Source organism: Mya arenaria, chromosome 6, assembly GCF_026914265.1.
Source record: "Mya arenaria isolate MELC-2E11 chromosome 6, ASM2691426v1".
Classification (NCBI taxonomy): Eukaryota; Metazoa; Mollusca; class Bivalvia; order Myida; family Myidae; genus Mya; species Mya arenaria.
This window is the reverse complement of record NC_069127.1, coordinates 18,582,865-18,606,350: the sequence shown is the minus strand read 5'-3', so window position 1 is coordinate 18,606,350 and position 23,486 is coordinate 18,582,865. Positions and strand designations below refer to the sequence as shown.

The window sequence follows — 23,486 nt, the reverse complement described above, 5'->3', positions numbered from 1 at the left end:
ACCAAACAGGGCTGCTGTCAAGTAAAATGAATGTGTATATACTAACTTGTGTATAGACTACATGTGTATAATGATTTCAGGTCAGGAACATTTCCAGATGGTCGTATCTGAGGACCAGGAGACTGCAGTATGACATTTAAAAAATTTGCTATGGAAACAACTCACTTTCCCGTGCGCATTGGAACAGAACTTGTGTGGAAAATTACTGGCACGCAACGGAATCACGTTTGTAGAAGAAATGTTTGAATTGTTATCGCAGTGCCCTCATGGATAAAGTGCTTGTCTTTGGGCATCCATGCCAGCAGTTGTGAAGGACTTTGTTATGTTTTTACGTAAATTTCTGTTTCAAATATGAAGATCATTTTGGTATGTCATGGTCATGTGGTTTTGACAAATGGCATCAAATCCTCTCCTGATGGGTCTTGTTGATATTGATCTTAATTGTATCAAAGCTGTAGGTAATCAGATTGTTTGGACTAAATAATACACCTATACTGTGAATGAAGTCAAGGATGTATGACCAGAAGACTTTTTTGCATATTGAATACCACGGTTGATCTGTTGGACGATGTATTAAGCTGTAACATTGTTTTCCATGGAGGTGAATTTCACAGTGATTTGGACATTATGCAACTAGATCCGGAGCAGCTACATGTACCATGTTTAGATACAAGTTAATAGTCTATGCTTGGAGAAGACCACAGCAGGCTGCTATTTTAAGAATGATCACAGAGTGACTTAAAGCATGAAATTTCATATTTATAACTGCACCATGATGACAAGGTGTAGGACGTATTACCTTATTATGATTTTTAAAATTTGATACATTTCTTGTTTTCTAAAAAAAGGCATTTCATGTTCGAAACATGCAATCTGTGTACAAACCCAGCAACTGGTTGCTCACTTGTATAACCACAATTTCTTCCTACAATTTTCTTTGTATGCCCGTGTCTTTGTGATACTACACCTTTGTAAAAGGTTGTAAAAGTAATCCCCCATCGGGAGGCCTCCTGCCCTGTAGGGGTCACTATTTTTATATTGTTTGTCCAATGTTACACGTTCACTTTATCTGTGTTTTTGTTTTTTGTAACAACTTCTTGATCATGTTTGAATAAGTCCAACTGAAATCTCATAAACCTATGTGTGCCAGCCATGAGAACTACAGTACACCATGAAGTACCAGAACATCATTCAGGGCTTGTTTTGTAAAACACTTCTCAAAAACTGTTCATTTCAGTAAATAGGCATCTGTGCCTGTGACCTTCTCTAAATTCGGGAGGGTTTTAAAGCTGCACTCTCACAGATTGAACGTTTTAACATTTTATTTTTTTTGTCTTGGAACGAGCGAGTGTTTGAGTAATATCTGCAAACCAGTGATAAAAGACCGCTGACAAAAGATCAGACTGCAGCTTTACATATTTCCGTCCCAAAATTGATGTTTTATGCATTTTTCTTAAACCGTTAGTAACGGTTTAAGCCATAAAACATTAAATTTGGAATGAAAATATGAAGGTCTGCATTCTGATCTTTTGTCATCAGTCTTTCATCACTGGTTAGCAGATATTTTCGCAAAATTTTCTAATTCTAATACAAAAAAAATAATAAAAAGTTGGAAAAAAGGTAAATCTGTGAGAGTGCAGCTTTAACTTCCTAATTCATGTATATGCCATTCCGTCCCGTTAAGGCCGCCTTTACACAAAACACTGCATCAATAAATTCATCATAAAATATGGTAAGATAAAGATTTCAGTTCAATATTGAGCGAATGTCACAAATTAAATTGATATTTTTCAAATTGTAAAATCAAACGGTTTTTACCTATTCTTACAAGCAATTCTTTCGATAGTTATTATAGCTACAAAAGTCATGTTCTCAGAAATAATTATTTCAAGAAGCGATTGAACAATATAGGCATTGATAAGAATAATATTCCATTATCTCTTCAAATTGTTACTAAGTTAAAGTGAAAAAATACATAAAAACTACAATGTACACAGGACGAGTTCAGAAACTAGCCTTGTGAATATAGTCAACATACGATCATCACTAGAATGGACCACAGGTTTAAAGTCATTTTCACTTTCATGTTCTTAACTTGGCTATGCTGGTACATTTTTTAAAAAAGCCAAAAACAACAATATCCCTCGACATTTTTCAATCCCAAATTAATTTATTTTCCAATCATTTGTAAATGTTCAAGTCATTATTTAACAAGTTAAACCATGTAGAAAACAGTTTGTCTTTTTGTCATCTTCATCAAATTAATGTATGTTCACTGAAATTGTTCCTTGCTTTTTTGAAACCCAGATATGCACTTTTACCATTTTGTTAATTCAACTTTATGTAGAAAATAGATAAAAATGTATTATGTAAATAATATATAAGATAAATAATATAATTTTTATTTTTATTGTGTAAGTTTATAAATACTCATATGTTGATAGCACTTTCATCCGGTCCAGTCTTTGTACTGTACATTCCCCAGTATGAGGGGTCCACGCTTAGGGAGTCTGGGAGACTAAGGCTCTTTAATTTTGGCACAGACTTCCCAGCTTAATGGAATCCCAGTTCAGTCAAAGGAAGACAATACCAAGGAACTATATTTTTATTTTTTGCCTAAAAGTATTCTTGTGAATTTCAGAAATCTTTAAAACTTTCTAACAAGTATTTAATTTTTGAAGCTAATGAGCTTTAGGCACTTCTTATTTTTATTTGATACTTAATTCTTCTTGAGCTTTTGAGATTTTTTAAATGTGTAAGCATGTAGTCTGATAGACTCATGTACAAAAGCAGTAAGTGTCTAACACTAAGCAGGTGCTGTAAAGGTATATAAATGAGTTTGCTTCAGGGGCCTGTTTCAGTACAGGCCCTAATTTCTTGAAACTTCTTAAGCTTAACAGGCTTAAGTAGCTTATTTCAATTAGCCAAAATACATCCTTAAATTGAATTTTGATAAATGAAAAATGGTTTATTGTGATAATCATATTGATAATTCCTATCTAAAGCATAAAAATTCTTAAAGAAGTTAATATTATGCAATTTATTGAACACCAAAAATAGTGAGCTTAGCTTAATCCTGTTATAAGGGACTTAAGAAGTTTCGAGAAATCGGGGCCAGGAGATTATTTGTAACTTAAATAATCTTAAATCTGCATAAATGTAAGCAAGTAGATTTCTTTTATTTCTTTTGTGGACTGGTCCATTATGTAACAAAATAACGGAAATATGACACTAAGATAATTTCAATGTACAACTGAGATCGACAAAGATTGTTATTGAAATGGGCCCTGAAGGTATATTCTGCCTTCGCTCTCTGGCACTGAAGCTATAATTGCCTTGCAAAATATGTTGTACTTTATTTTTACATAAAAGAACCTCTTCCTTTTGCCTGAGCAATGATTTATTATGAACAGATCCAGTAGTAGTTATTTTTTATATACTCTGTTATAAAAAGTGTATTTTTTGAAAGTCTAAATCTTATATTAGTATTGCTATCAAAATTATATCAAATACAGTGGAACCTCTTTGGCTCGAACTCTCGAAGACCGGCGAAAATAGGTCGCGCCATGAAAAATTTGAGCGAAGCGGGAATGCTTACATACAGTTTAAAGAAATCGGTCCTTTACATCTAGTTTGAGCCAAGCGAATTTGAGCCTACAAGGTTCAACTGTATAGGATACGAGTATGTATCCCTGACCATGAGAAGTGATGAGGGAACTGGGGCCGTATTCAATAAGCATCTTAGTAAATATTTTGAACTTAGTGAGAATTTCGTAATTTTTGACAACGATTATTTTAGATACCCGCTACTTTTTATCAGACCTATTCATATGCATATATTGTTCAGACCATTTTCTTGCTTATTTTCATATTCTTGGTGTACAAACATTGGTCATTTTCTTAAAATTCAAATTAGAAAAATGGCAATTTTTCACTTAGTTGAAAATTATTACTAAGATGTTTATTGAATACGGCCCCTGTACAGTACAACCTCATGTATACCCTTTTCATTAAGTCATATTTGTTCCTAGATGTATATTAATTTGTCAAGTACAAAATCATGCTAATGACATGTGTGTATTTTTTAAGAAAAAGTTTGCTATTGACATCTTTACACCACATAAAACATTCTTTCAAGATTGAGGTTAAACTTCACTGTTTACCTTGACAATGTACATTCTATTTGCTTATATTGAAACATATCATTTGATTTTTGTTTATTATTTTAATTAATTGTTTTGAAATATTCATTGTAAAAGGGAAACCACTTAAATGTTTTCGTCTTTCAAACATGTAAATTTAGAAGTAGGAAAATTTAATGAGAGGACAGTGTTGTGTTTTTATCTCAGTTTTGTGGATTTCACCATGACATAATGTTCCAATATTGTAAAAAAAACAAGACACTTGTTACTTTTAAAAAGTTCCATTGCAATTTCCTGCTTCATGTTTTCTCTTTGACATTCCATTGTCATTTTAGTGATGTGTTTGTGTTTTTGTGTCGCCTTAGAAGCATCACGGCACTAAGGGATGACTATATCTGAGTGGTGATTATTGAATGATTTGTTGTCAAGTTTGTATGCACATTGGGCATGGTAAAAGATGGCCTCTATTGATTTTGGGGTCAGTTGGTCAAAAGTAAAGGTGATCTTTACCAGAAAAGAGATCTGCAATCTTGACAGGCGACAATCTTCAATCTTAACATGTGAAGATCTTTAGGTCTTGACAGGTGACAATCTTCAGTCTTGATAGGCAAGATCTGCAGTCCTGACAGGTGACAATCTTCAGTCTTGATAGGCAAGATCTGCAGTCCTGACAGGTGACAATCTTCAGTCTTGATAGGCAAGATCTGCAGTCCTGACAGGTGACAATCTTCAGTCTTGATAGGCAAGATCTGCAGTCCTGACAGGTGACAATCTTTAGTCTTGATAGGCAAGATCTGCAGTCCTGACAGGTGACAATCTTCAGTCTTGATAGGCAATGATCTGCAGTCCTGACAGGTGACAATCTTCAGTCTTGATAGGCAAGATCTGCAGTCCTGACAGGTGACAATCTTCAGTCTTGATAGGCAATGATCTGCAGTCTTGACAGGTGACAATCTTCAGTCTTGATAGGCGATGATCTGGAGTCTTGACAGGTGACAATCTTTAGTATTGACAGTGGATAATCTTAAGTCTTGATGGGCCACAATCTTCAGTCTTGACAGGTAACTATCTTCAGTCTTGACAGGTGACGATCTTCAGTTTTGACAGGCGATGATTTTCAGTCTTGACAGGTTACGTCTTCAGTCTTGACAGGTGACGATCTTCAGTTTTGACAGGCGATGATTTTCAGTCTTGGCAGGTGACAATTTGCAGTCTTGGTTGGTGAAGATCTTAAGTTTTGTGGATGACGATCAGCAGTCTTGACAGGCAACAAGCCGCAGTTTTGACAGGCAACGATCTGCAGTTTTGACAGACGACAATCTTTAGTCTTGACAGGAAACACTAGAATACTAGTTTGAGATTAACAACCTAGATCAGCAACAGTTTCAACACATCAGATTTGAAATAAAAAAATTGTATATTTTTCAATACCATATTTTATTTTTGAAGTACCTATTTCACTAGCAATGTATAAGAACAATTGTATTCCTAGTACATTTTTACATTCTGTGTAATCATTATAAAAAAAAAGAACTGATAATGTATCGTTCCTAAATAACCTATGCATAATACACAAATACCTTTATACGCATGTTGTAACCACAAATATGCAGACTTTTAACATTTAAACCCTTGTTCTTATTTTAGTAGTTATTGATTTAATTTCTCAAGACAGAGTTAGGTAATAAGTGAATGTATGAATTTTTATAGTTAGATATGTACTTTTTCAGTATTGATTATCAAACACCTGAGAATAATATTCCATGGAATTGTGGTCTGCTAACATAAGCTTTATAAAAAAACGTCAACATTAATGTCAAGGGCATTAAATATTTTATTCGTCTGACATAATATCTACCATACATTGTAGTTTTTACACTCTAATGAAACGCTTACATGAAAATAATTACAATTTTTTCTTCACAGACTTGCATTATAGAAGCTTCTGGCCCCAATTTCTCGAACAACCTTAAGTCCCATATAACAGGATCCAACTCAACAGTGTTTTCGTTTCGGTAATGCATACTATTCTCCTTTGACACTTTAAACGGAAAATATATGAAAAGATATTCATGATTAATTACATCTTATTTTGTAAGATGAAGTAATTTTGCTAATGAAATGAAGCTAATTATGCTTAATTTTTTTTCATAAAATTGGGGCCTGGTTCTATATCAAGCTTTGCTTTGCAATATGCTTACAAATATTATCGAATGTTGATTGCCGACGGTGACAAAAGTGATGTTTTGCCTGAGTAAAGGTTGTGCTTTTGAATCATATAATTAGTTGTAAAGAACATCCCCATTGAAGCATTAAGTCAAATTTCCTTTTCATTCCTTTCTATTGTTCATGAAATGCTTGACCATAATTTTTTACGATTTTGATTTCTGTTTTCAATTTTTGTTGTTGAATCTAGATATTTTTCTCTTATTTATGGAATATTGTTTATTATGAATAAAAGATAAATCCTCAGCTTATCTCTGATTTATCAACTTCTTCAGTAATTTGTAAAGGTCCCTGAGCTTATGTTGTTGCTCTGACCATTGGTATGAGAGCAGGAGTAATGTAGGTAACATTTCAATTCAATCAAAATAAGTATGTATAGAATTTAAGTTTCTTTAAACAAAATCCGTTTCCCATGCTGCTTTCTCTGTGTTTCCTATAAATTTATCTGGGGGATTCCTGTGAAACTACCAGGGGGGTTCCCGTGCAGCTATCTGGGGGGTTCCTGTGCAGTTATCTGGGGGTTTCCCATGCAGCTATCTGGGGGTTCCTGTGCAGCTATCTGAGGGTTCCCATGCAGCTATCTGGGGTGTTCCCGTGCAGCTATCTGGGGGTCCCTGTGCAGCTATCTGGGGGGTTCCCGTGCAGCTATCTGGGGGTTTCCCCTGCAGCTATCTTGGGGGTTCCCGTGCAGCTATCTGGGGGTTTCCCGTGCAACTATCTGGGTGTTTCTCCTGCAACTATCTGGGTGTTTCCCCTGCAGCTATCTTGGGGGTTCCCGTGCAGCTATCTGGGGGTTTCCCGTGCAACTATCTGGGTGTTTCTCCTGCAACTATCTGGGTGTTTCCCATGCAACTATCTGGGTGTTTCCCATGCAGCTATCTGGGGGTTTCCCGTGCAGCTATCTGGGGGGTTTCCCGTGCAACTATCTGGGTGTTTCTCCTGCAACTATCTGGGTGTTTCCTAGTAAGGAACAATCAGCAGCACGGTCAGGTTGCGGAAAGCTCGAATAATATCAACAACCATGTTTTGAAGGAGATATTTTGGCCAAAGTAATATTTGTGAAATATTTGTGTATGTTTTTCAAATCATAGAATTTAGGAAACTGTCCGTCTGTCTGGAGTTTCTGACTGAAATATCTCACTGACTTGGTTCATTAATGACGCTATATCTTTTTGTTTTGCCAAAATAGTGTTGGAGCGTAGTATTTCATTGTCAAGGTTACATGGGTTGAATTTCTTTAGATACATAGTATGTTGAAATTGGATTGGTTGTGTTAAAGAAAATGGAGATCAGATCTGAATTACCAGATTTTTTGCATGAATGGAATTGGTTAACAGGATTTATTTCAAAATCATTGCTTTTGTAAGTATTTGGTCACAAAATGACCTGCATATCATTTCAGACCAACCATTAGGTCAAATTCTAATGTGACCTTAACCTTTGATGAGAGCATAAATAACGTAAGCACCATTCAAAGGTGACCTTGACCTTTGATATGAGAACATGAATGTTTTTCATAACTTTAAGTGTGATCTTGACCTTTGTAATGAGAGATTGAATGCTGTATGCAACACACCTTCCCATGCTATTCTGAAATCCTTTGAACTTTGATGAGACATAAATTATTGCTATGAAATCTATACTGTATGATGTTGGCCTTGAGGGTGACCATGACCTTTAAAATTTGATTTATTGATAATAAAAGTGAAAAGGTAACAGCTGCCAAACAAAGTATTACTATGAAATCTCTGTGAGGTTCCATTGATCTTTAAGTGTACCCTTTGTGGTGAGCAGATGAATGTTATACATGTCAGTGTGATTCAAATCTGACTTTATAGTGACAAAGGTACACCTGAGACATGCATTTTTATTAACTCCCTGTCATGTTCCATTGATCTTTAAGTGTGCAACTTAACCTTTAACATGATATTATGGATGTTATAAAATTATGTGTCTCACCTTTCCATGCTGCTCTACAACTGGAAGTTTAATTGAAATCTGATCAATAGAAACAGCTGAGACACAAACTATTTTATGATTCCTAATCGGGCTCCACTGACTACCATGTGTGACTTTGACCTTTTAGATGCACATAAATGTTACAGGGGAAACACCTTCTCCTTCTGCTCAACAACTGGAGTATGACTTCGATTACAGCTACTTTAAATCCTTTATCAGGCTGTGTAAACTTGTGAGAGCACGGTTGTGGTAGGTGACACACCTTCACATGCTACTCTACACGGTTGTGGTAGGTGACACACCTTCACATGCTACTCTACACGGTTGTGGTAGGTGACACACCTCCACATGCTACTCTACACGGTTGTGGTAGGTGACACACCTTCACATGCTACTCTACACGGTTGTGGTAGGTGACACACCTTCACATGCTACTCTACACGGTTGTGGTAGGTGACACACCTCCACATGCTACTCTACACGGTTGTGGTAGGTGACACACCTCCACATGCTACTCTACACGGTTGTGGTAGGTGACGCACCTTCACATGCTACTCTACACAGTTGTGGTAGGTGACACACCTTCACATGCTACTCTACATGTCTGTAAAGTTTGTTTAGAATCTGATTAATATTGACAAATTACGTACAGTTGAGAAAGGATGTTAGCTGACGGACACTCAGGCAGACATACAACATTTCAGGGCATAAAAAGCACAAGAAGTAAGTTAATAAAACAACCATTTTAATATTGCATGTAGACATACATGTATGTATTTCACTTACATGACACCATGTAACAGAGGTGAATGTAAGCAATGCATAATATGTTTATATTTATAATGTAAAATGTGAAAGATGAAAGGTAAGTAGATCACAGTCACTTCTACCCATTCTCTAGGCTTCTCTCACCTCCCCTCATCTCTGCACACACATGGCAATACCCATGCCCCCGCCGATACAGAGGGCAGCCACACCTCTGTGCAGCCCTCCTGCCTCCATCACGTGCAGTAGGGTGACAAGTACACGTGCACCGCTTGCTCCAATAGGATGACCCAGTGCCAAGGCTCCACCATTCACATTCACCTGCATACATAATATTACATATATATCTATATATATATGAAATGATATATATTATTATATTCAGGTATAAAAATGTAGAACTCAACAAGTGCTAAACCATCAGTTGCCTTTTTTAACTCTGAGGACAATATACCCTGAGAACACAGTTTGAACCCTTAATTTGATTTTCATCATTATCAAAGTATGAAATATCATATAAAAACATTTTGTGAGTTCTATTCCATTAAAAAAAATCCCCGGGGCGAGGGCAAATATTTCAATAGAATATGCTTGGGTGTCTTTTCGCTAGTGTGGACCTCTAAAGGGTAAATTTGCATCTGTAGGGGGGTGGCATAATTTGAAAGTGCCTTCCCCCCAGGGGTTATATGTTTAAATGGAATAGCCCTGAGATATAATGGACCCACCTTGTCTACCGGCAGCCCAAGGTCTCTAATGACCGCTAAAGACTGTGCAGCAAATGCCTCATTCAACTCAAACACATCAACACTGTCCTTACTCCAGCCTGCTTTCTCCAGCTGTAACACAGACAAACACATCAACACTGTCCTGACTCCAGCCTGCTTTCTCCAGCTGTAACACAGACAAATACATCAACACTGTCCTGACTCCGGCCTGCTTTCTCCAGCTGTAACACAGACAAACACATCAACACTGTCCTGACTCCAGCCTGCTTTCTCCAGCTGTAACACAAATACATCAACACTGTCCTGACTCCAGCCTGCTTTCTCCAGCTGTAACACAAACACATCAACACTGTCCTGACTCCAGCCTGCTTTCTCCAGCTGTAACACAAACACATCAACACTGTCCTGACTCCAGCCTGCTTTCTCAAGCTGTAACACAGACAAACACATCAACATTGTGCCGACTCCAGCCTGCTTTCTCCAGCTGTAACACAGACAAACACATCAACACTGTCCCGACTCCAGTCTGCTTTCTCCAGCTGTAACACAGACAAACACATCAACATTGTCCTGACTCCAGCCTGCTTTCTCCAGCTGAATCACAGACAAACACATCAACATTGTGAAGACTCCAGCCTGCTTTCTCCAGCTGTAACACAGACAAACACATCAACATTGTGACGACTCTAGCCTGCTTTCTCCAGCTGTAACACAGACAAACACATCAACACTGTCCCGACTCCAGCCTGCTTTCTCCAGCTGAAACACAGACAAACACATCATAATTGTCCTGACTCCAGTCTGCGTTCTCAAGCTGAAACACAGACAAACACATCAACACTGTCCCGACTCCAGCCTGCTTTCTCCAGCTGTAACACAGACAAACACATCAACATTGTGCCGACTCCAGCCTGCTTTCTCCAGCTGAAACACAGACAAACACATCAACATTGTCCTGACTCCAGCCTGCTTTCTCCAGCGGTAACACAGACAAACACATCAACATTGTGCCGACTCCAGCCTGCTTTCTCCAGCTGAAACACAGACAAACACATCATAATTGTCCCGACTCCAGTCTGCTTTCTCCAGCTAAAACACAGACAAACACATCAACATTGTCCTGACTCCAGCCTGCTTTCTCCAGCTGTAACACAGACAAACACATCAACATTGTGCCGACTCCAGCCTGCTTTCTCCAGCTGAAACACAGACAAACACATCATAATTGTGCCGACTCCAGTCTGCTTTCTCCAGCTGAAACACAGACAAACACATCAACATTGTCCCGACTCCAGTCTGCTTTCTCCAGCTAAAACACAGACAAACACATCATAATTGTCCCGACTCCAGTCTGCTTTCTCCAGCTGAAACACAGACCAACACATCAACATTGTCCTGACTCCAGCCTGCTTTCTCCAGCTGAAACACAGACAAACACATCATAATTGTCCCGACTCCAGTCTGCTTTCTCCAGCTGAAACACAGACAAACACATCATAATTGTGCCGACTCCAGTCTGCTTTCTGCAGCTGAAACACAGACCAACACATCAACATTGTCCCGACTCCAGCCTGCTTTCTCCAGCTGAAACACAGACAAACACATCATAATTGTCCCGACTCCAGTCTGCTTTCTCCAGCTGAAACACAGACAAACACATCATAATTGTCCGGACTCCAGTCTGCTTTCTCCAGCTGAAACACAGACCAACACATCAACATTGTCCTGACTCCATCCTGCTTTCTCCAGCTGAAACACAGACAAACACATCATAATTGTCCCGACTCCAGTCTGCTTTCTCCAGCTGAAACACAGACAAACACATCATAATTGTCCCGACTCCAGCCTGCTTTCTCCAGCTGAAACACAGACAAACACATCAACATTGTCCTGACTCCATCCTGCTTTCTCCAGCTGAAACACAGACAAACACATCAACATTGTCCTGACTCCATCCTGCTTTCTCCAGCTGAAACACAGACAAACACATCAAAGTTGTCCAGACTTCAGCCTGCTTTCTCCAGCTGAAACATGGAAAACACATCAACACTGTCCAGACTTCAGCCTGCTTTCTCCAGCTGAAACATGGAAAACACATCAACACTGTCCAGACTTCAGCCTGCTTTCTCCAGCTGAAACATGGAAAACACACACTCAGTGCTGCTACCAGGCTGCTATTGATATTTAATTTGATATCTAAATGCATTTTTCCGTTAACATTAAAATCATAACTTATATTAATGATATGAATGTTATTTAAATCTGTAACAAAATTCATTATGGATTTAACCCAATGAGTTAACTTTTACATTAATCTTCTTTCGAAAACAATTATGAAGCAGTATTTACTGTAATGTATGTGTACTACATATCCATTAACTTTACAACAGTCCAAGGAAACACTAAACTTACATCACAAGGAAAAATTGATAACATATAATCAATAAAACGCAAACTTACAGCTTTCTGCACAGCTACTATGGGACCTGTTCCCATGACCGCAGGATCAACCCCTGACTGGGCCCAGGATATGATTGTTGCCATGGGAACCAGCCCCAGTGATGTGGCCTGCGCTTGCGACATCATCAACACAGCTGCTGCACCATCATTTATACCTGACAAAAGGCCAACACTTAAATAGATTCTTGGCGAAGTAGATATTCCCTCAATGAATGTTACATTTATTTAAATACATATAGTGCCACTTTGTCAAGCAAAAAACATTTTACATTATTATATTCATAACAAATGCAATACACCTTACAGACAATAGATACGTGCACAAAGTAAAAGAATAAAGTTTAATTACATCACAAGATGACCTTACTTGATGCATTCCGGTTATATCGTAAGGCAAAGGCAGATGTGGCAGTCTTGGTACCATTATTGTATCTTGAAAGCAAGTTTCATTTTCTGCACATCTAGCCAACATACCACAGGGGCCAGAAATAAACAAAAATAATTTGTTTCTGGCCCCTGTGCAACATACAATAAGCATTTCTAACTGCTCACTTTAAACCAATTGCATTCCTAGCTGCTCAAGCCTACATAGTTACCCGAGGCGTTGCCAGCAGTGACGGTGCCAGATCCATCGGTGATAAAGGCAGGCCTCAGTTTCTGAAAGCCCTCCAGGGTGGATGTGGGACGCGGGAACTCATCATCAACAACCTCCTTCACACCTGGCAGTATGAGATTATAGATAACACAAAGCTAGCTCCATGGTGAAAACATCAATACTCGTCTGTTTTTTCCAGTTGAACAAGGGATATAACTCAACAATTATTAAAACGAGAGTTATGAGACCTGCTACACATGTGCGTATTGGCTCTAGGAACATGTGCACCAAGTTTTATTTTAATATCTTGAATGGTTCATAAGTATGGGCAAGGTTCAAGTTTTTCAACAATGTTGTCATGGCCTCCAATAACTACACCACGGCTATGATAATACCTAAATTTATTTTTCTCTTAGTCTGCACAAGACCAACATGCAGAGTATTGGGTGTTCTTTGTCAGTCAAGGAGAGCATAACACAGCAAGTAGGCAAGGCATATTTCCGCCTGAGCGTAGTCAGCCTTACTAAGCAAACATATTTAGGAGGAGGACGTTAACAAGTAACACTTGAAACATGTCAATCATCTTCTTACAAGAAACTGCTTTTTGTTACCGTGCTACAAATTCTATTATTATTATTATTATTATTATTATTATTATTTATTATTATTGTTTTATATAATAATAAACATTATTAAATTTTAGGCAAAAATCATAGATTCAACAACTCACCAACAAGCAAGTAATTTTATCATCGAAACTACCATTATTTGATACTGGAATGTTCGTTCCCTACCTGCCCTTGTTTTAACCTGGACAGGTACTATTTCCTTCTTGAAGCGTCCAGCCTGCTGGGCTGCAGCGCAACGCTTCTGGGACTGCAGGGCAAACTGATCCTGGTCCTCCCGAGATACGCCCCATTGTCGCGCTACGTTCTCCGCTGGAGATACATGAATTGTTTATGTTGCTTCATGAATACAGCATATGGACTTCTGAAAGTCTTATAAAGATGTTTGGAAGGAAGTAGCAACCAGAGCAAACAACTGTAAACAAAGTTATGTAGGCAACATGTACAGGTGCCCAGAATGTCTCTTGAAACTAACCAGTGATGCCCATGTGGTAGTTGTTGAAGGCGTCCGTCAGTCCGTCTTTCATCATTGTATCCACCATGGACACATCACCAAACTTGGTCCCCTCCCTCATGTGCACACAGTGACGGGCCTAGAAGGTGTTTAAAAGTAGTGTATATATGTCCAACTTGAGTGCGTAAAGTGACATTCTTATTCAAATTCAATACATACACATGTAAAACAAACATTAATTTTGACTGATTATATTAACACCTTTAACTACTTACTAAACAATACATTTATGGAAAATATTGATAAGTGATAACACAATTGTAACCATGTATTTAATAGCTGAAAACACAAAAATATTAAGTGGTTGGTGGATGCTAAAAGTTTTACTATGATCTACTACAGTCTCATAAGGTAGAAATACTGTGTTTTCTGCACCTTTCTTTCAAATTAAACTCAGTATCCTTCATGAGAACCATTGTTTTTGACATTTATTCATCCTTTTTGGTTGAAAAACAATTGTATTAATTATGGTAAATTTTATTTGGAAGTAAAAGTGCCTGGTGATCATGTAGAATTGTGGTGTCATTTGAAAGGGAATTGTTTGCTGATTACCATTACGTAAAATACATGACCTGAAACACTTTACAAATAAAGTCATTCAAGTTGAAAATTTGTTCTTCATTTCAGCTAAAATCAAATGTGTCCAAAAAAATTTTTTGTAAGATCATTTTCAATATTATTTTTATATAATTATTCTATAAAAATGATACCATAATAACAGGGCCTGTAAACGCCAGCTCCACCACTTTATGGTGGTGCAAAGAAAAAGAGCTGTCGACACTTCCGTGGTGGAGCTGTGCCCTATGTTTACATGAACAAACATGAGTATGACTTATATTTTATTTGATAATTTCATTTAACGGACATATTTCGAAAATTGGAGAATGTGGTACCGTGTAAGAACACTTCTACTGTAGGCTGGTTACTATGTCGTTTCAATATTGTGCAAACTGTGGTGCCAGGAGCTTTTCTCCCGAATCTGACTTGTACATATTTTGAGATCTGATTGCATAGCAAGTACATTTCTGTGCTTACACACCCCGTAAGAACATTCTCACACATGCAAACATAACTGTTATGTATAGTACCTATGCCGGAACACAACAAAACTAATAAGCACTTCTTAAAAAGGAAAAATGCACATATTTATAAAAGTGGTGGCGCTGTTGCCCTAGTGGTGGCGCTGTCGAGTAGTGGTGGCGCTATCGAGTATGTTTTGCTCTTGAAGTATTATAAAAAGTTAACGCTTTTGGAATGAATACAAAAGTTGCTATGTTTATCATTCATTGAACATTATGCTGGTATGCATACTACTTGCGGAAACAAAACTCTTCGCGAGCTACCTTAACCTTACTAAAAACTATTTCGAAACAAACGGCTAGGTGCTGTTAATTTTTACCATAGAACTATAAGTATCTATCATGCGTGTCTGGTTATGAGGGAGGTATTCTTGCATACCGGATGTGTGTTTCCGGTCATTTGTCCAGTGCTGGAAAAACGCATCTTACACCCCCCATGTAAGATGAGTTACGCGCAACAACGCGCTTCTTCTTATTTCTTTTATTGTATGGTTTATGAAAAGTACATTATTTCATTTCAATAAAGCACAATCAAATAAATAAGTATGCAATTAATTGAAACAGATAATGAATAATCGTAAAAACGCGATTTAAATAGTTACCATTTGACATCAATAGTGATTTAAAATTACTGCGCTTTATGACGTCAGTAAACAAGGTTTCACGCGCTTTTTGGTAAAATGTACAAAAGTGCGTTTTCTATGTCAATTCTTACACAAACTGATAATTCTAGAATTGCAAGAAAAAATATCAATCATGTTTTTCCGGTCCGGACCGAAAAATCCGTCCTTCGGTCACGCTGCGTGGCCTGTAACTCGGCAAGCTTCGTTACCGGCTTACGAGCGTGCACTCGGGTTGGATTTTTCCATCCGTACCGGACACACATGGTAAATACTTATAGTTCTATGGTAAAATTAACAGCACCTAGCCGTTTGTTTTCGAAATAGTTTTAAGTAAGGTTAAGATAATTCGCGAAGAGTTTTGTTTCCGCAAGTAGTATGCATACCAGCATAATGTTCAATGAATGATAAACATAGCAACTTAAGTATTTATTCCAAAAGCGTTAACTTTTTATATTACTTCATACGCAAAACATACTCGATAGCGCCACCACTACTCGACAGCGCCACCACTAGGGCAACAGCGCCACCACTTTTATAAATATGTGCATTTTTCCTTTTTAAGAAGTGCTTATTAGTTTTGTTGTGTTCTAGCATAGGTACAATACATAACAGTTATGTTTGCATGTGTGATAATGTTCTTACGGGATGTGTAAGCACAGAAATGTACTTGCTATGCAATCAGATCTCAAAATATGCACAAGTCTGATTCGGGAGAAAAGCTCCTGGCACCACAGTTTGCACAATATTGAAACGAAATAGTAACCAGCCTACAGTAGAAGTGTTCTTACATGGTACCACATTCTCCGATTTCCGAAATATGTCCGTTAAATGAAATTATCAAATAAAATATAAATCATACTCACGTTTGTTCATGTAAACATAGGGGACAGCTCCACCACGGAAGTGTCAACAGCTCTTTTTCTTTACACCACCGTAAAGTGGTGGAGCTGGCGTTTACAGGCCGTGAATAATGTTAACAGTCATACAAATCAGATTTACGTTTCTAACTGTGACTATAGTTTAACTAATATCACTGAATCAGCTTCCCAGTGGTTCCCAGCATGATCCCCAGCAGGAGTGCTCATTTCTCCTCACATTCATCATTCCAGCTCTCAGAGCAACTGACCAAGACATCATTCTTAGTTCTATTACTTATCTAAATAAGTAATCAGCTTTATCTTTCCTGACCTAAACCAACCTTAATTAAACTGGTTAGAATTTGAATTGCTTCTACATGTTTATAGACTATATTTAAAAAAAAAACAAGATACAACGAAGGCATCAACATGTACCCTGCTCATGCTTTCCTGACCTCCAGCAATGACCACTGAAGAGTCTCCCGCCTTTATTGCTTGGTAACCCATGGCAACCGCCTTTAGTCCAGACCCACACAGCATGTTGACGCCTATGGAAGGGACACTGTAGGGAATCCCTGCCCCAACACTTGCCTGACGTGCGGGGTTCTGCCCTTCACCTACAACATTTCATACAGAATTTAAGCTGGGGAAATATTATGCGAATGTATAATACAAGTAATATTAATCATGTCTCTCTCCTTTGGCTTTTACTGAGAAAAATTTCAAAGTAAGATTTAATAGTTTGATTATACAAGAAGACTTAGTTTACAGTCACTTTGTACCCTAGTCATTTTGAACCCTTTGGTTTTTGGTAATTCGTACCATTGAGGTAGAAGATCCTTTCGTTCCCGACCAAAAGTCATTTCATTACCTGTATTTTATTATATTTTTGAAGATATTTTTATATACAATAGACTCATTAAGCATATATATTTATAAATCTGATATGAACTTCATGTTTGATTATGATCAAATGCAAGCAGTGGTTAACAAAACCTCGCCATATGTGAATGAAATATATCACCTTTTCATATTTCTTTTTTCTCCACAAAAGATTTGTCTGTGTTCTACATGTTTTATGCTCCTCTATTACAGCAATATCGCTTTCTTTTTCTTAGTCTTAGCCTATTATTTTTTGCTATATCTTTTCCCAAATTACCGTACATTGTTTCTGTCCTAATTATTTATTGAACATTTTCACATATCAACTATTCTAAATGCTGGATATGTGGGTAAAATGGTTGATACTGTGTTTAAAAAAAAATAAAATCACACACTCAATAACCTATATACTAAAAATGCAACAATATTAAAAGGCATTATTATGTCACTATATATATAAAATTATATTTATTGTGTGTGTATTTATGTAATGAGACAATGCTGTTTATGCTGAAGTCAAAATATATTTAATTTTCTAATCTGTTCCATTTAATATTAGTGATCCAAATTATTTTACTTAATTATAATTTGAATCTTAGGTCTGAAATATAAACAAGTCTTGATAACTTTGAACCCGACCAACTCATCTAAATATAGTTATTTTGCACCTCATAAAACTATCTGCTAATTAAATCGGTAGGATAAAAAATGACAAGATGACCTTGGATTTATGTATCCCTGCTTGCAGTGTATACGTTGCATTACAACAGGGACACAAAACAAAGCATTTGCAAGCATTTTGTAAACGCTTGCCTTACTGAACGCACTGCAGTACAAATGTTTCTTGAGGCTATGTGAAAGTTCCTCATATGAGGCCTGAACCAACACCTTCTTCGGTGAGAGGACACCTACACCACTAGACCACTCTCACCCTCACAGAAGACTTCTTCAAGTCCATTTGGCAAGTGCTTCGGTAAGATTGTTAGTCAAACTAGGTTTGTGGAGCATAGTGCAAAAACGGAATATAACCCTGGTAAGATATACCCTGGTTTTTTAACATGCTTCAGTGTAAAGCACTGTCACATGGGACCCCATTTAACATCCCTTCCGGAGGACCATTAGTATTCTTTTTAGTTATGTGGCAGGGAATCAAATCAGTGACCCTTGGATTGACATCAAGTGTGTTACCACTTGACCACATATCTGCCACTTAGTCTCCCTCCAACTTAAAATCCCAGCCTAATTTGCATTTTTTTTAAACACAAAATGTTGTTGTCCTCACAATCAATGTGTGCATTGCAAAGCAAGTTTGTATCTCTGTGACTATGAGTTTGCATGTACCTGCAGTAAGTACCTGACCCAGGATGACCTCTGACACTGCGTCTCCATGGACACCAGACCTTGCCAGCAGCTCACGGATACAGGCTGCACCAAGCGCATGGGCAGGCTGGCTGGACAGGCCACCATTCAGATTTCCTGTAAAAAGAAAGTCTCTGACTGTCACAATTATAATACCGGTAATAATAAATAAAAGTACAAAAAAATGTTTACAATGTGGTCTTCAATGGATTCTCCAACCATTCAAGTATATATTTCTTATTAAAACAATAACAAACGAGACAACATTCAAACACTGCAACATATACAGTGTTCAAAATTATCAAAGACAAAACTAAATCACATTTAAACAAACAATTTAAACAGACAATCATTCACTAAAGTCATCAGGTCCAAATTTCTCAAAACTTCTTAAGTCCCTTATAACAGGATTAAGCTAAACTCACTATTTTTGTTTTTCAATAATTTGGATAATATTTAGTTCTTTAAGAGTATTTATACTTTAGATAGGAATTATCTATATGTTAATTACATTTATCCATTTTCATTTATCAAAATTCAATTAAAATATGTTTTTTTAAGCTTATTGAAATGAGCTACTTAAATTAACCCTGTTAACCTTAAGAAGTTTCGAGAAATTGGGGCCAGATGTGTCTGTCAAGGTTGTGGATATTTCTTATAAGAACACTAAATTTATCCCTTATAAAGCATATATGATAATGTATACATTCCCATTTTGAATACATTGCAAGTATCACTATTTATTCAATTAACTGTATTTTTACCATGGAATATGATCAACAAGAGCTGTCACAGAGACAGCGCGCTCGACTATTCCGCCGCTTTTCGGTGTACTGAGGATTGAAAAGTTTTGGCGAAACATGCATGGATCACCGTTAGGTTAGATTTCAATGCAATACATGATGTGCTGAGATATTAACATAAATGTATTTACATGGAACATTTTAACCAGAATTTTTTAGTCTAATAATAAAGGGCAATTATTTGCAAAATACAGTTATCTAACTTGGTTATTCAATTACGTTGGGTGGTTGAATACCATTGTATAAAGTCTCAATGCAATACATCAAGTAATTGCTGAGATATTATCCTATGTGTGCTAACATGCAAGACCTTAACCAGAATTTCTAATTTGCAAAATAAAGGGGGAAAAGTTATATAATATGAAAGATAGAGTTATCTTACTTGATTAAAGAAGAAGGTTAAATGGTTGGGAGCATGTGTGTAAAGTTTCAATGCAATACATGATGTATTTATTTGCTGAGGTATTGACTTAAAAGTGGTAACAAGCAAAACCTTAACCAGAATTTCTATGACTAAAGAAGGGGCCATTATTTGAACATAATGCAAACTAGAGTTATCTTACTTGGTTAATTAAGAAGGTTGGATTATTGAGTACCATTGTCTCAAGTCTCAATGCAATACCTCAAGTAGTTGCCAAGATATTAACATACAAAAAAAAATATGTATGTGTGCTTACACGCAAAACCTTAACCAGAATTTTTAAGTCAAATAATGAAGAGCAATTACTTGCATTAAATGCAAACAGGAGTTATCTAACTTGGTTAATTAAGTAGGTTGGATGGATGAGTACCATTGTATCAAGTCTTAATGCAAAACCTCAATAAGTTGCTGAGATATTAACCTATGTGTGCTTGCAAACAAAACCTTAACCAGAATTTCCAAGTTGAATAATAAAGGCCTATTATTTGCATTAAATGCAAACTAGAGTTATCTTACTTAGTTAATTAAGTAGGTTGGGTGGTTGAGTACCATTGTATCAAGTATCAATGCAATACCTCAAGTAGTTGCTTTGATATTAACCTATGTTTGCTTGCACGCAAAACCGTAACCAGAATTTCTAAGTCGAATAATAAAGGCCTATTATTTGCATTAAATGCAAATTTAGAGTTTTCTAACTTGATTAATTAAGTAGGTTGGATAGTTGAGTACCACTATATAAAGTCTCAATGCAATACCTCAAGTAGTTGCCGAGATATTGACCTATGTGTGCTTGCATGCAAAACCTTAACCAAGGTGTGACGCCGATGCTTGGGTGAGTAGTATAAAAACCATTCCAACTTCAGAGCACTGTCTCCACATCATTTTAGCCATTTGCAACAGGCAAACACTTCTAACATACACTATCATTTAAAAAATTGTGATTTTTTTTAAAAGGAAATCAAAAGAAATTACTTCACAATATGTACTGAATTTTATGCATGACTATTGCATTTTCTTTTCTTAATACCACTTGACCAATATGGCAAAATAAATGACCTTGACTTGGAGCCACAGACATTTATGAAAAATTACAAAACCTGTAGCAAGATCACAAATGTTTAGTTTAGGTTACAGAGCTGACACATATTAAGAAACAATGCTACACATTATAATAGGGAAATTATAAAGAGTTTATGACCTTGACCTTGAACTTGGTGTGTAATGCAACACTTCATTCATAGTTCACCAGCGACCCTGTCGTGAACAGTTTATGCCAAATTATATTATAAATTCATACTTTAAAATAAAAATGTCATGCAGTACTATAAAAAATAGTAGGTCATAATGCTCAGCCTATGCAGTGGGGTCAATTTTCATAAGGATTATTAGAAACTGACTCTACTTTATAACAGGTGTTCTGTTGTTATGGGTCCAAGCCCCACACCTGGTGCAATTTTCCTGTGAGCTTTTCTTCATTGGTGTCCTTAGTAAATAGCAGGACTGCCTGGTTCAGCCTTGAAGCAGTCTTCATCGTAACTGGGATGCCCGAAGCCCGGGACAAGTAAATACAGTTTCGGGAAAGTCAAAATTCCCAGATGGTTGCCCGAACGGGCAAGTGCATTTATCCGAAATTTAGATCCCTCTGTTTTCATAATTTCTTCAGCAACAATTCATCAATCATGATTGAAAGTTATTATTATATTGCAAATATTGGGTTTATTACATTTACGCATGAAGTGGTTGTTTTTGGCAAGTAAAACTTTTGGGGGGCAAGTGGTTTTCTTCAATTTAATACTTGCCCAAAAGGTCAAGCGCTGATTTTTTTTTAAGGCAGACTGTTGAAGCAGGACAAAAGTGTGGTAATGCACCAGTTTTTGTAGCCCCCCTGCCCCCACCCACAACCCTCTAATTCAGGGATTTACTGGGAATAGAGTGGAAAATGGGTAATATTTTTACCTTCCAGGTAGCCCCCCAGTGCCGAGTGAATGCGGAGGTTTTGTTTTTAGGCAAAAAAATATTGGGTACTGGCTGAGTACCTAAATCGGAACACTTTCGGCACTTTTTTTCAAATATTAGATTTGCACCACAGCTACAAAATTTTCCATCAGCATACTACGATTCAAGACCCATTGGTTGATATAAATGGTGTTTTTCAAGATACTTCCAATCTGCATGAAAAGTACTTTATTAACCGCACAGTCAAGGACTGCCATTTTTGTCCCTGGAGTACCTAAATATGGAACAGTTTTAATTCGTTATTTATTTTTGTGTTTCCTTTTAAAATTATTGCTACATGTTTGTTTAAGTAAACTAATAATTTATTGTATTCCCAGCTTGTCTTTTTGCCATTTTTGTCAGTAAAATTAGATGATTTAAGTAAAAAAATACAGACTGTGCCAGTATGCTGTAATTTTGGCAAGCTAAAGTCATTCCCCCACGTGCCATGTATTGACATTTGAACATGACCAACTTTGAATGATAGCAGCATTTTAAATATTAACCGGAGTATTGTGTTATTTGGAATGTGTATTTAAGGCAAGCGTCTATATTGATTAAAATCGTAAATAAACAGATCACAATTGGAAAAACGCTTTTATAACGGGTGTTCCATATTTAGGTACTGTTCCGATTTAGGTACTCAGCCAGTATGGGCCTTACCTAGAATATCATCAGGGTGCAGGAGCATTTGGCGGGGAATTTTACCTGGGATTGGCTGGACCGTAAGTTAAAGCCCCCGCTATTCCTTTTGGGGGCCGTGGTTACAATTGACTGGTGCATAAGAAGGTGCCCAGTAAGTTCAGTAAGAAGACCGCTGTAAAGCGTGCACCGTGGAGTTTTCTGCCAGGTTGACATAATAATAATAATAATAAATTGAAATACAAAAATCACGTCTGAAATTTTCAGTGAAAACTTCTTTGAATTAATTGGTACGACTTATCTTCCTTGTTTGTGCGAAACAATCTTGTGCGATCAGTAATGAGTACGAAACGCTTTAATTTTTTATGCAAATCACAATAGCACCGCTTTAAAATTATAAAGAATATGAAATACCTATTGCAGTGCGGACACCAGATACAATAACAACATCTGTCTCAGACATAATAATATGATATTATGAAAAAAACAAATAAAGACCACGGCTGGTTCCCTTAAATTTGCGACCACGTAAATTTGTGAATGAAGACTGGAACCGATCCAGATATCACTTCCTTTTCCGTTTCCGTCAAAATGGTAAACACACTGAATATATCAGCTGTCGAATTAAATCTTGCAATATCACTCGTATAACTGTTTTTAAATCAAATATTTTTAATAAAACGAAAGGCTTTTGATACATTTAAAACTCTCGGCTTAGTATTTTTTGCAGTTTTCCATTCTCAGCGAAGATAAACATTAAAAAATATCATGATTTTCAGTTGACGTCAAGTTTGTATCTTTCTGCTTTTCAAG

At 36.9% G+C, this 23,486-nt stretch overlaps 2 protein-coding genes across 15 annotated transcripts in view; one reads left to right on the top strand and one right to left on the bottom strand.

Annotated features, from left to right (window-relative positions):
- LOC128236966 (diacylglycerol kinase zeta-like) overlaps positions 1-6,614 on the top strand; it is a 123,704-nt gene extending 117,090 nt beyond the window's left edge. For all 13 annotated transcript variants that reach the window (XM_052952116.1, XM_052952112.1, XM_052952115.1 and 10 more), the window contains one exon: positions 81-6,614. In XM_052952116.1, the coding sequence (XP_052808076.1) occupies positions 81-133 (53 nt within the window). In that variant the 3' untranslated portion in view covers positions 134-6,614. The remainder of the gene's footprint in view (positions 1-80) is intronic.
- Positions 6,615-9,051: 2,437 nt separating this feature from the next.
- Positions 9,052-23,237, bottom strand: LOC128237030 (acetyl-CoA acetyltransferase, cytosolic-like). 2 transcript variants are annotated; one of them, XM_052952210.1, is made up of 9 exons: positions 23,088-23,236; positions 18,795-18,929; positions 17,007-17,188; positions 13,974-14,091; positions 13,667-13,810; positions 12,874-12,996; positions 12,278-12,432; positions 9,818-9,928; positions 9,052-9,413 (listed from the first exon to the last, which is right to left on the bottom strand). In XM_052952210.1, the coding sequence occupies exons 1-9, from the start codon at positions 23,134-23,136 to the stop codon at positions 9,246-9,248; spliced, it is 1,185 nt and encodes a 394-aa protein (XP_052808170.1). In that variant the 5' UTR covers positions 23,137-23,236; the 3' UTR covers positions 9,052-9,245. The 2 variants fall into 2 exon arrangements, with proteins under 2 accessions (XP_052808170.1, XP_052808171.1); XM_052952211.1 differs by lacking the exons at positions 9,052-9,413; positions 9,818-9,928 and adding an exon at positions 11,475-11,676 and having other exon boundaries at positions 23,088-23,237.
- Positions 23,238-23,486: the final 249 nt, after the last annotated feature.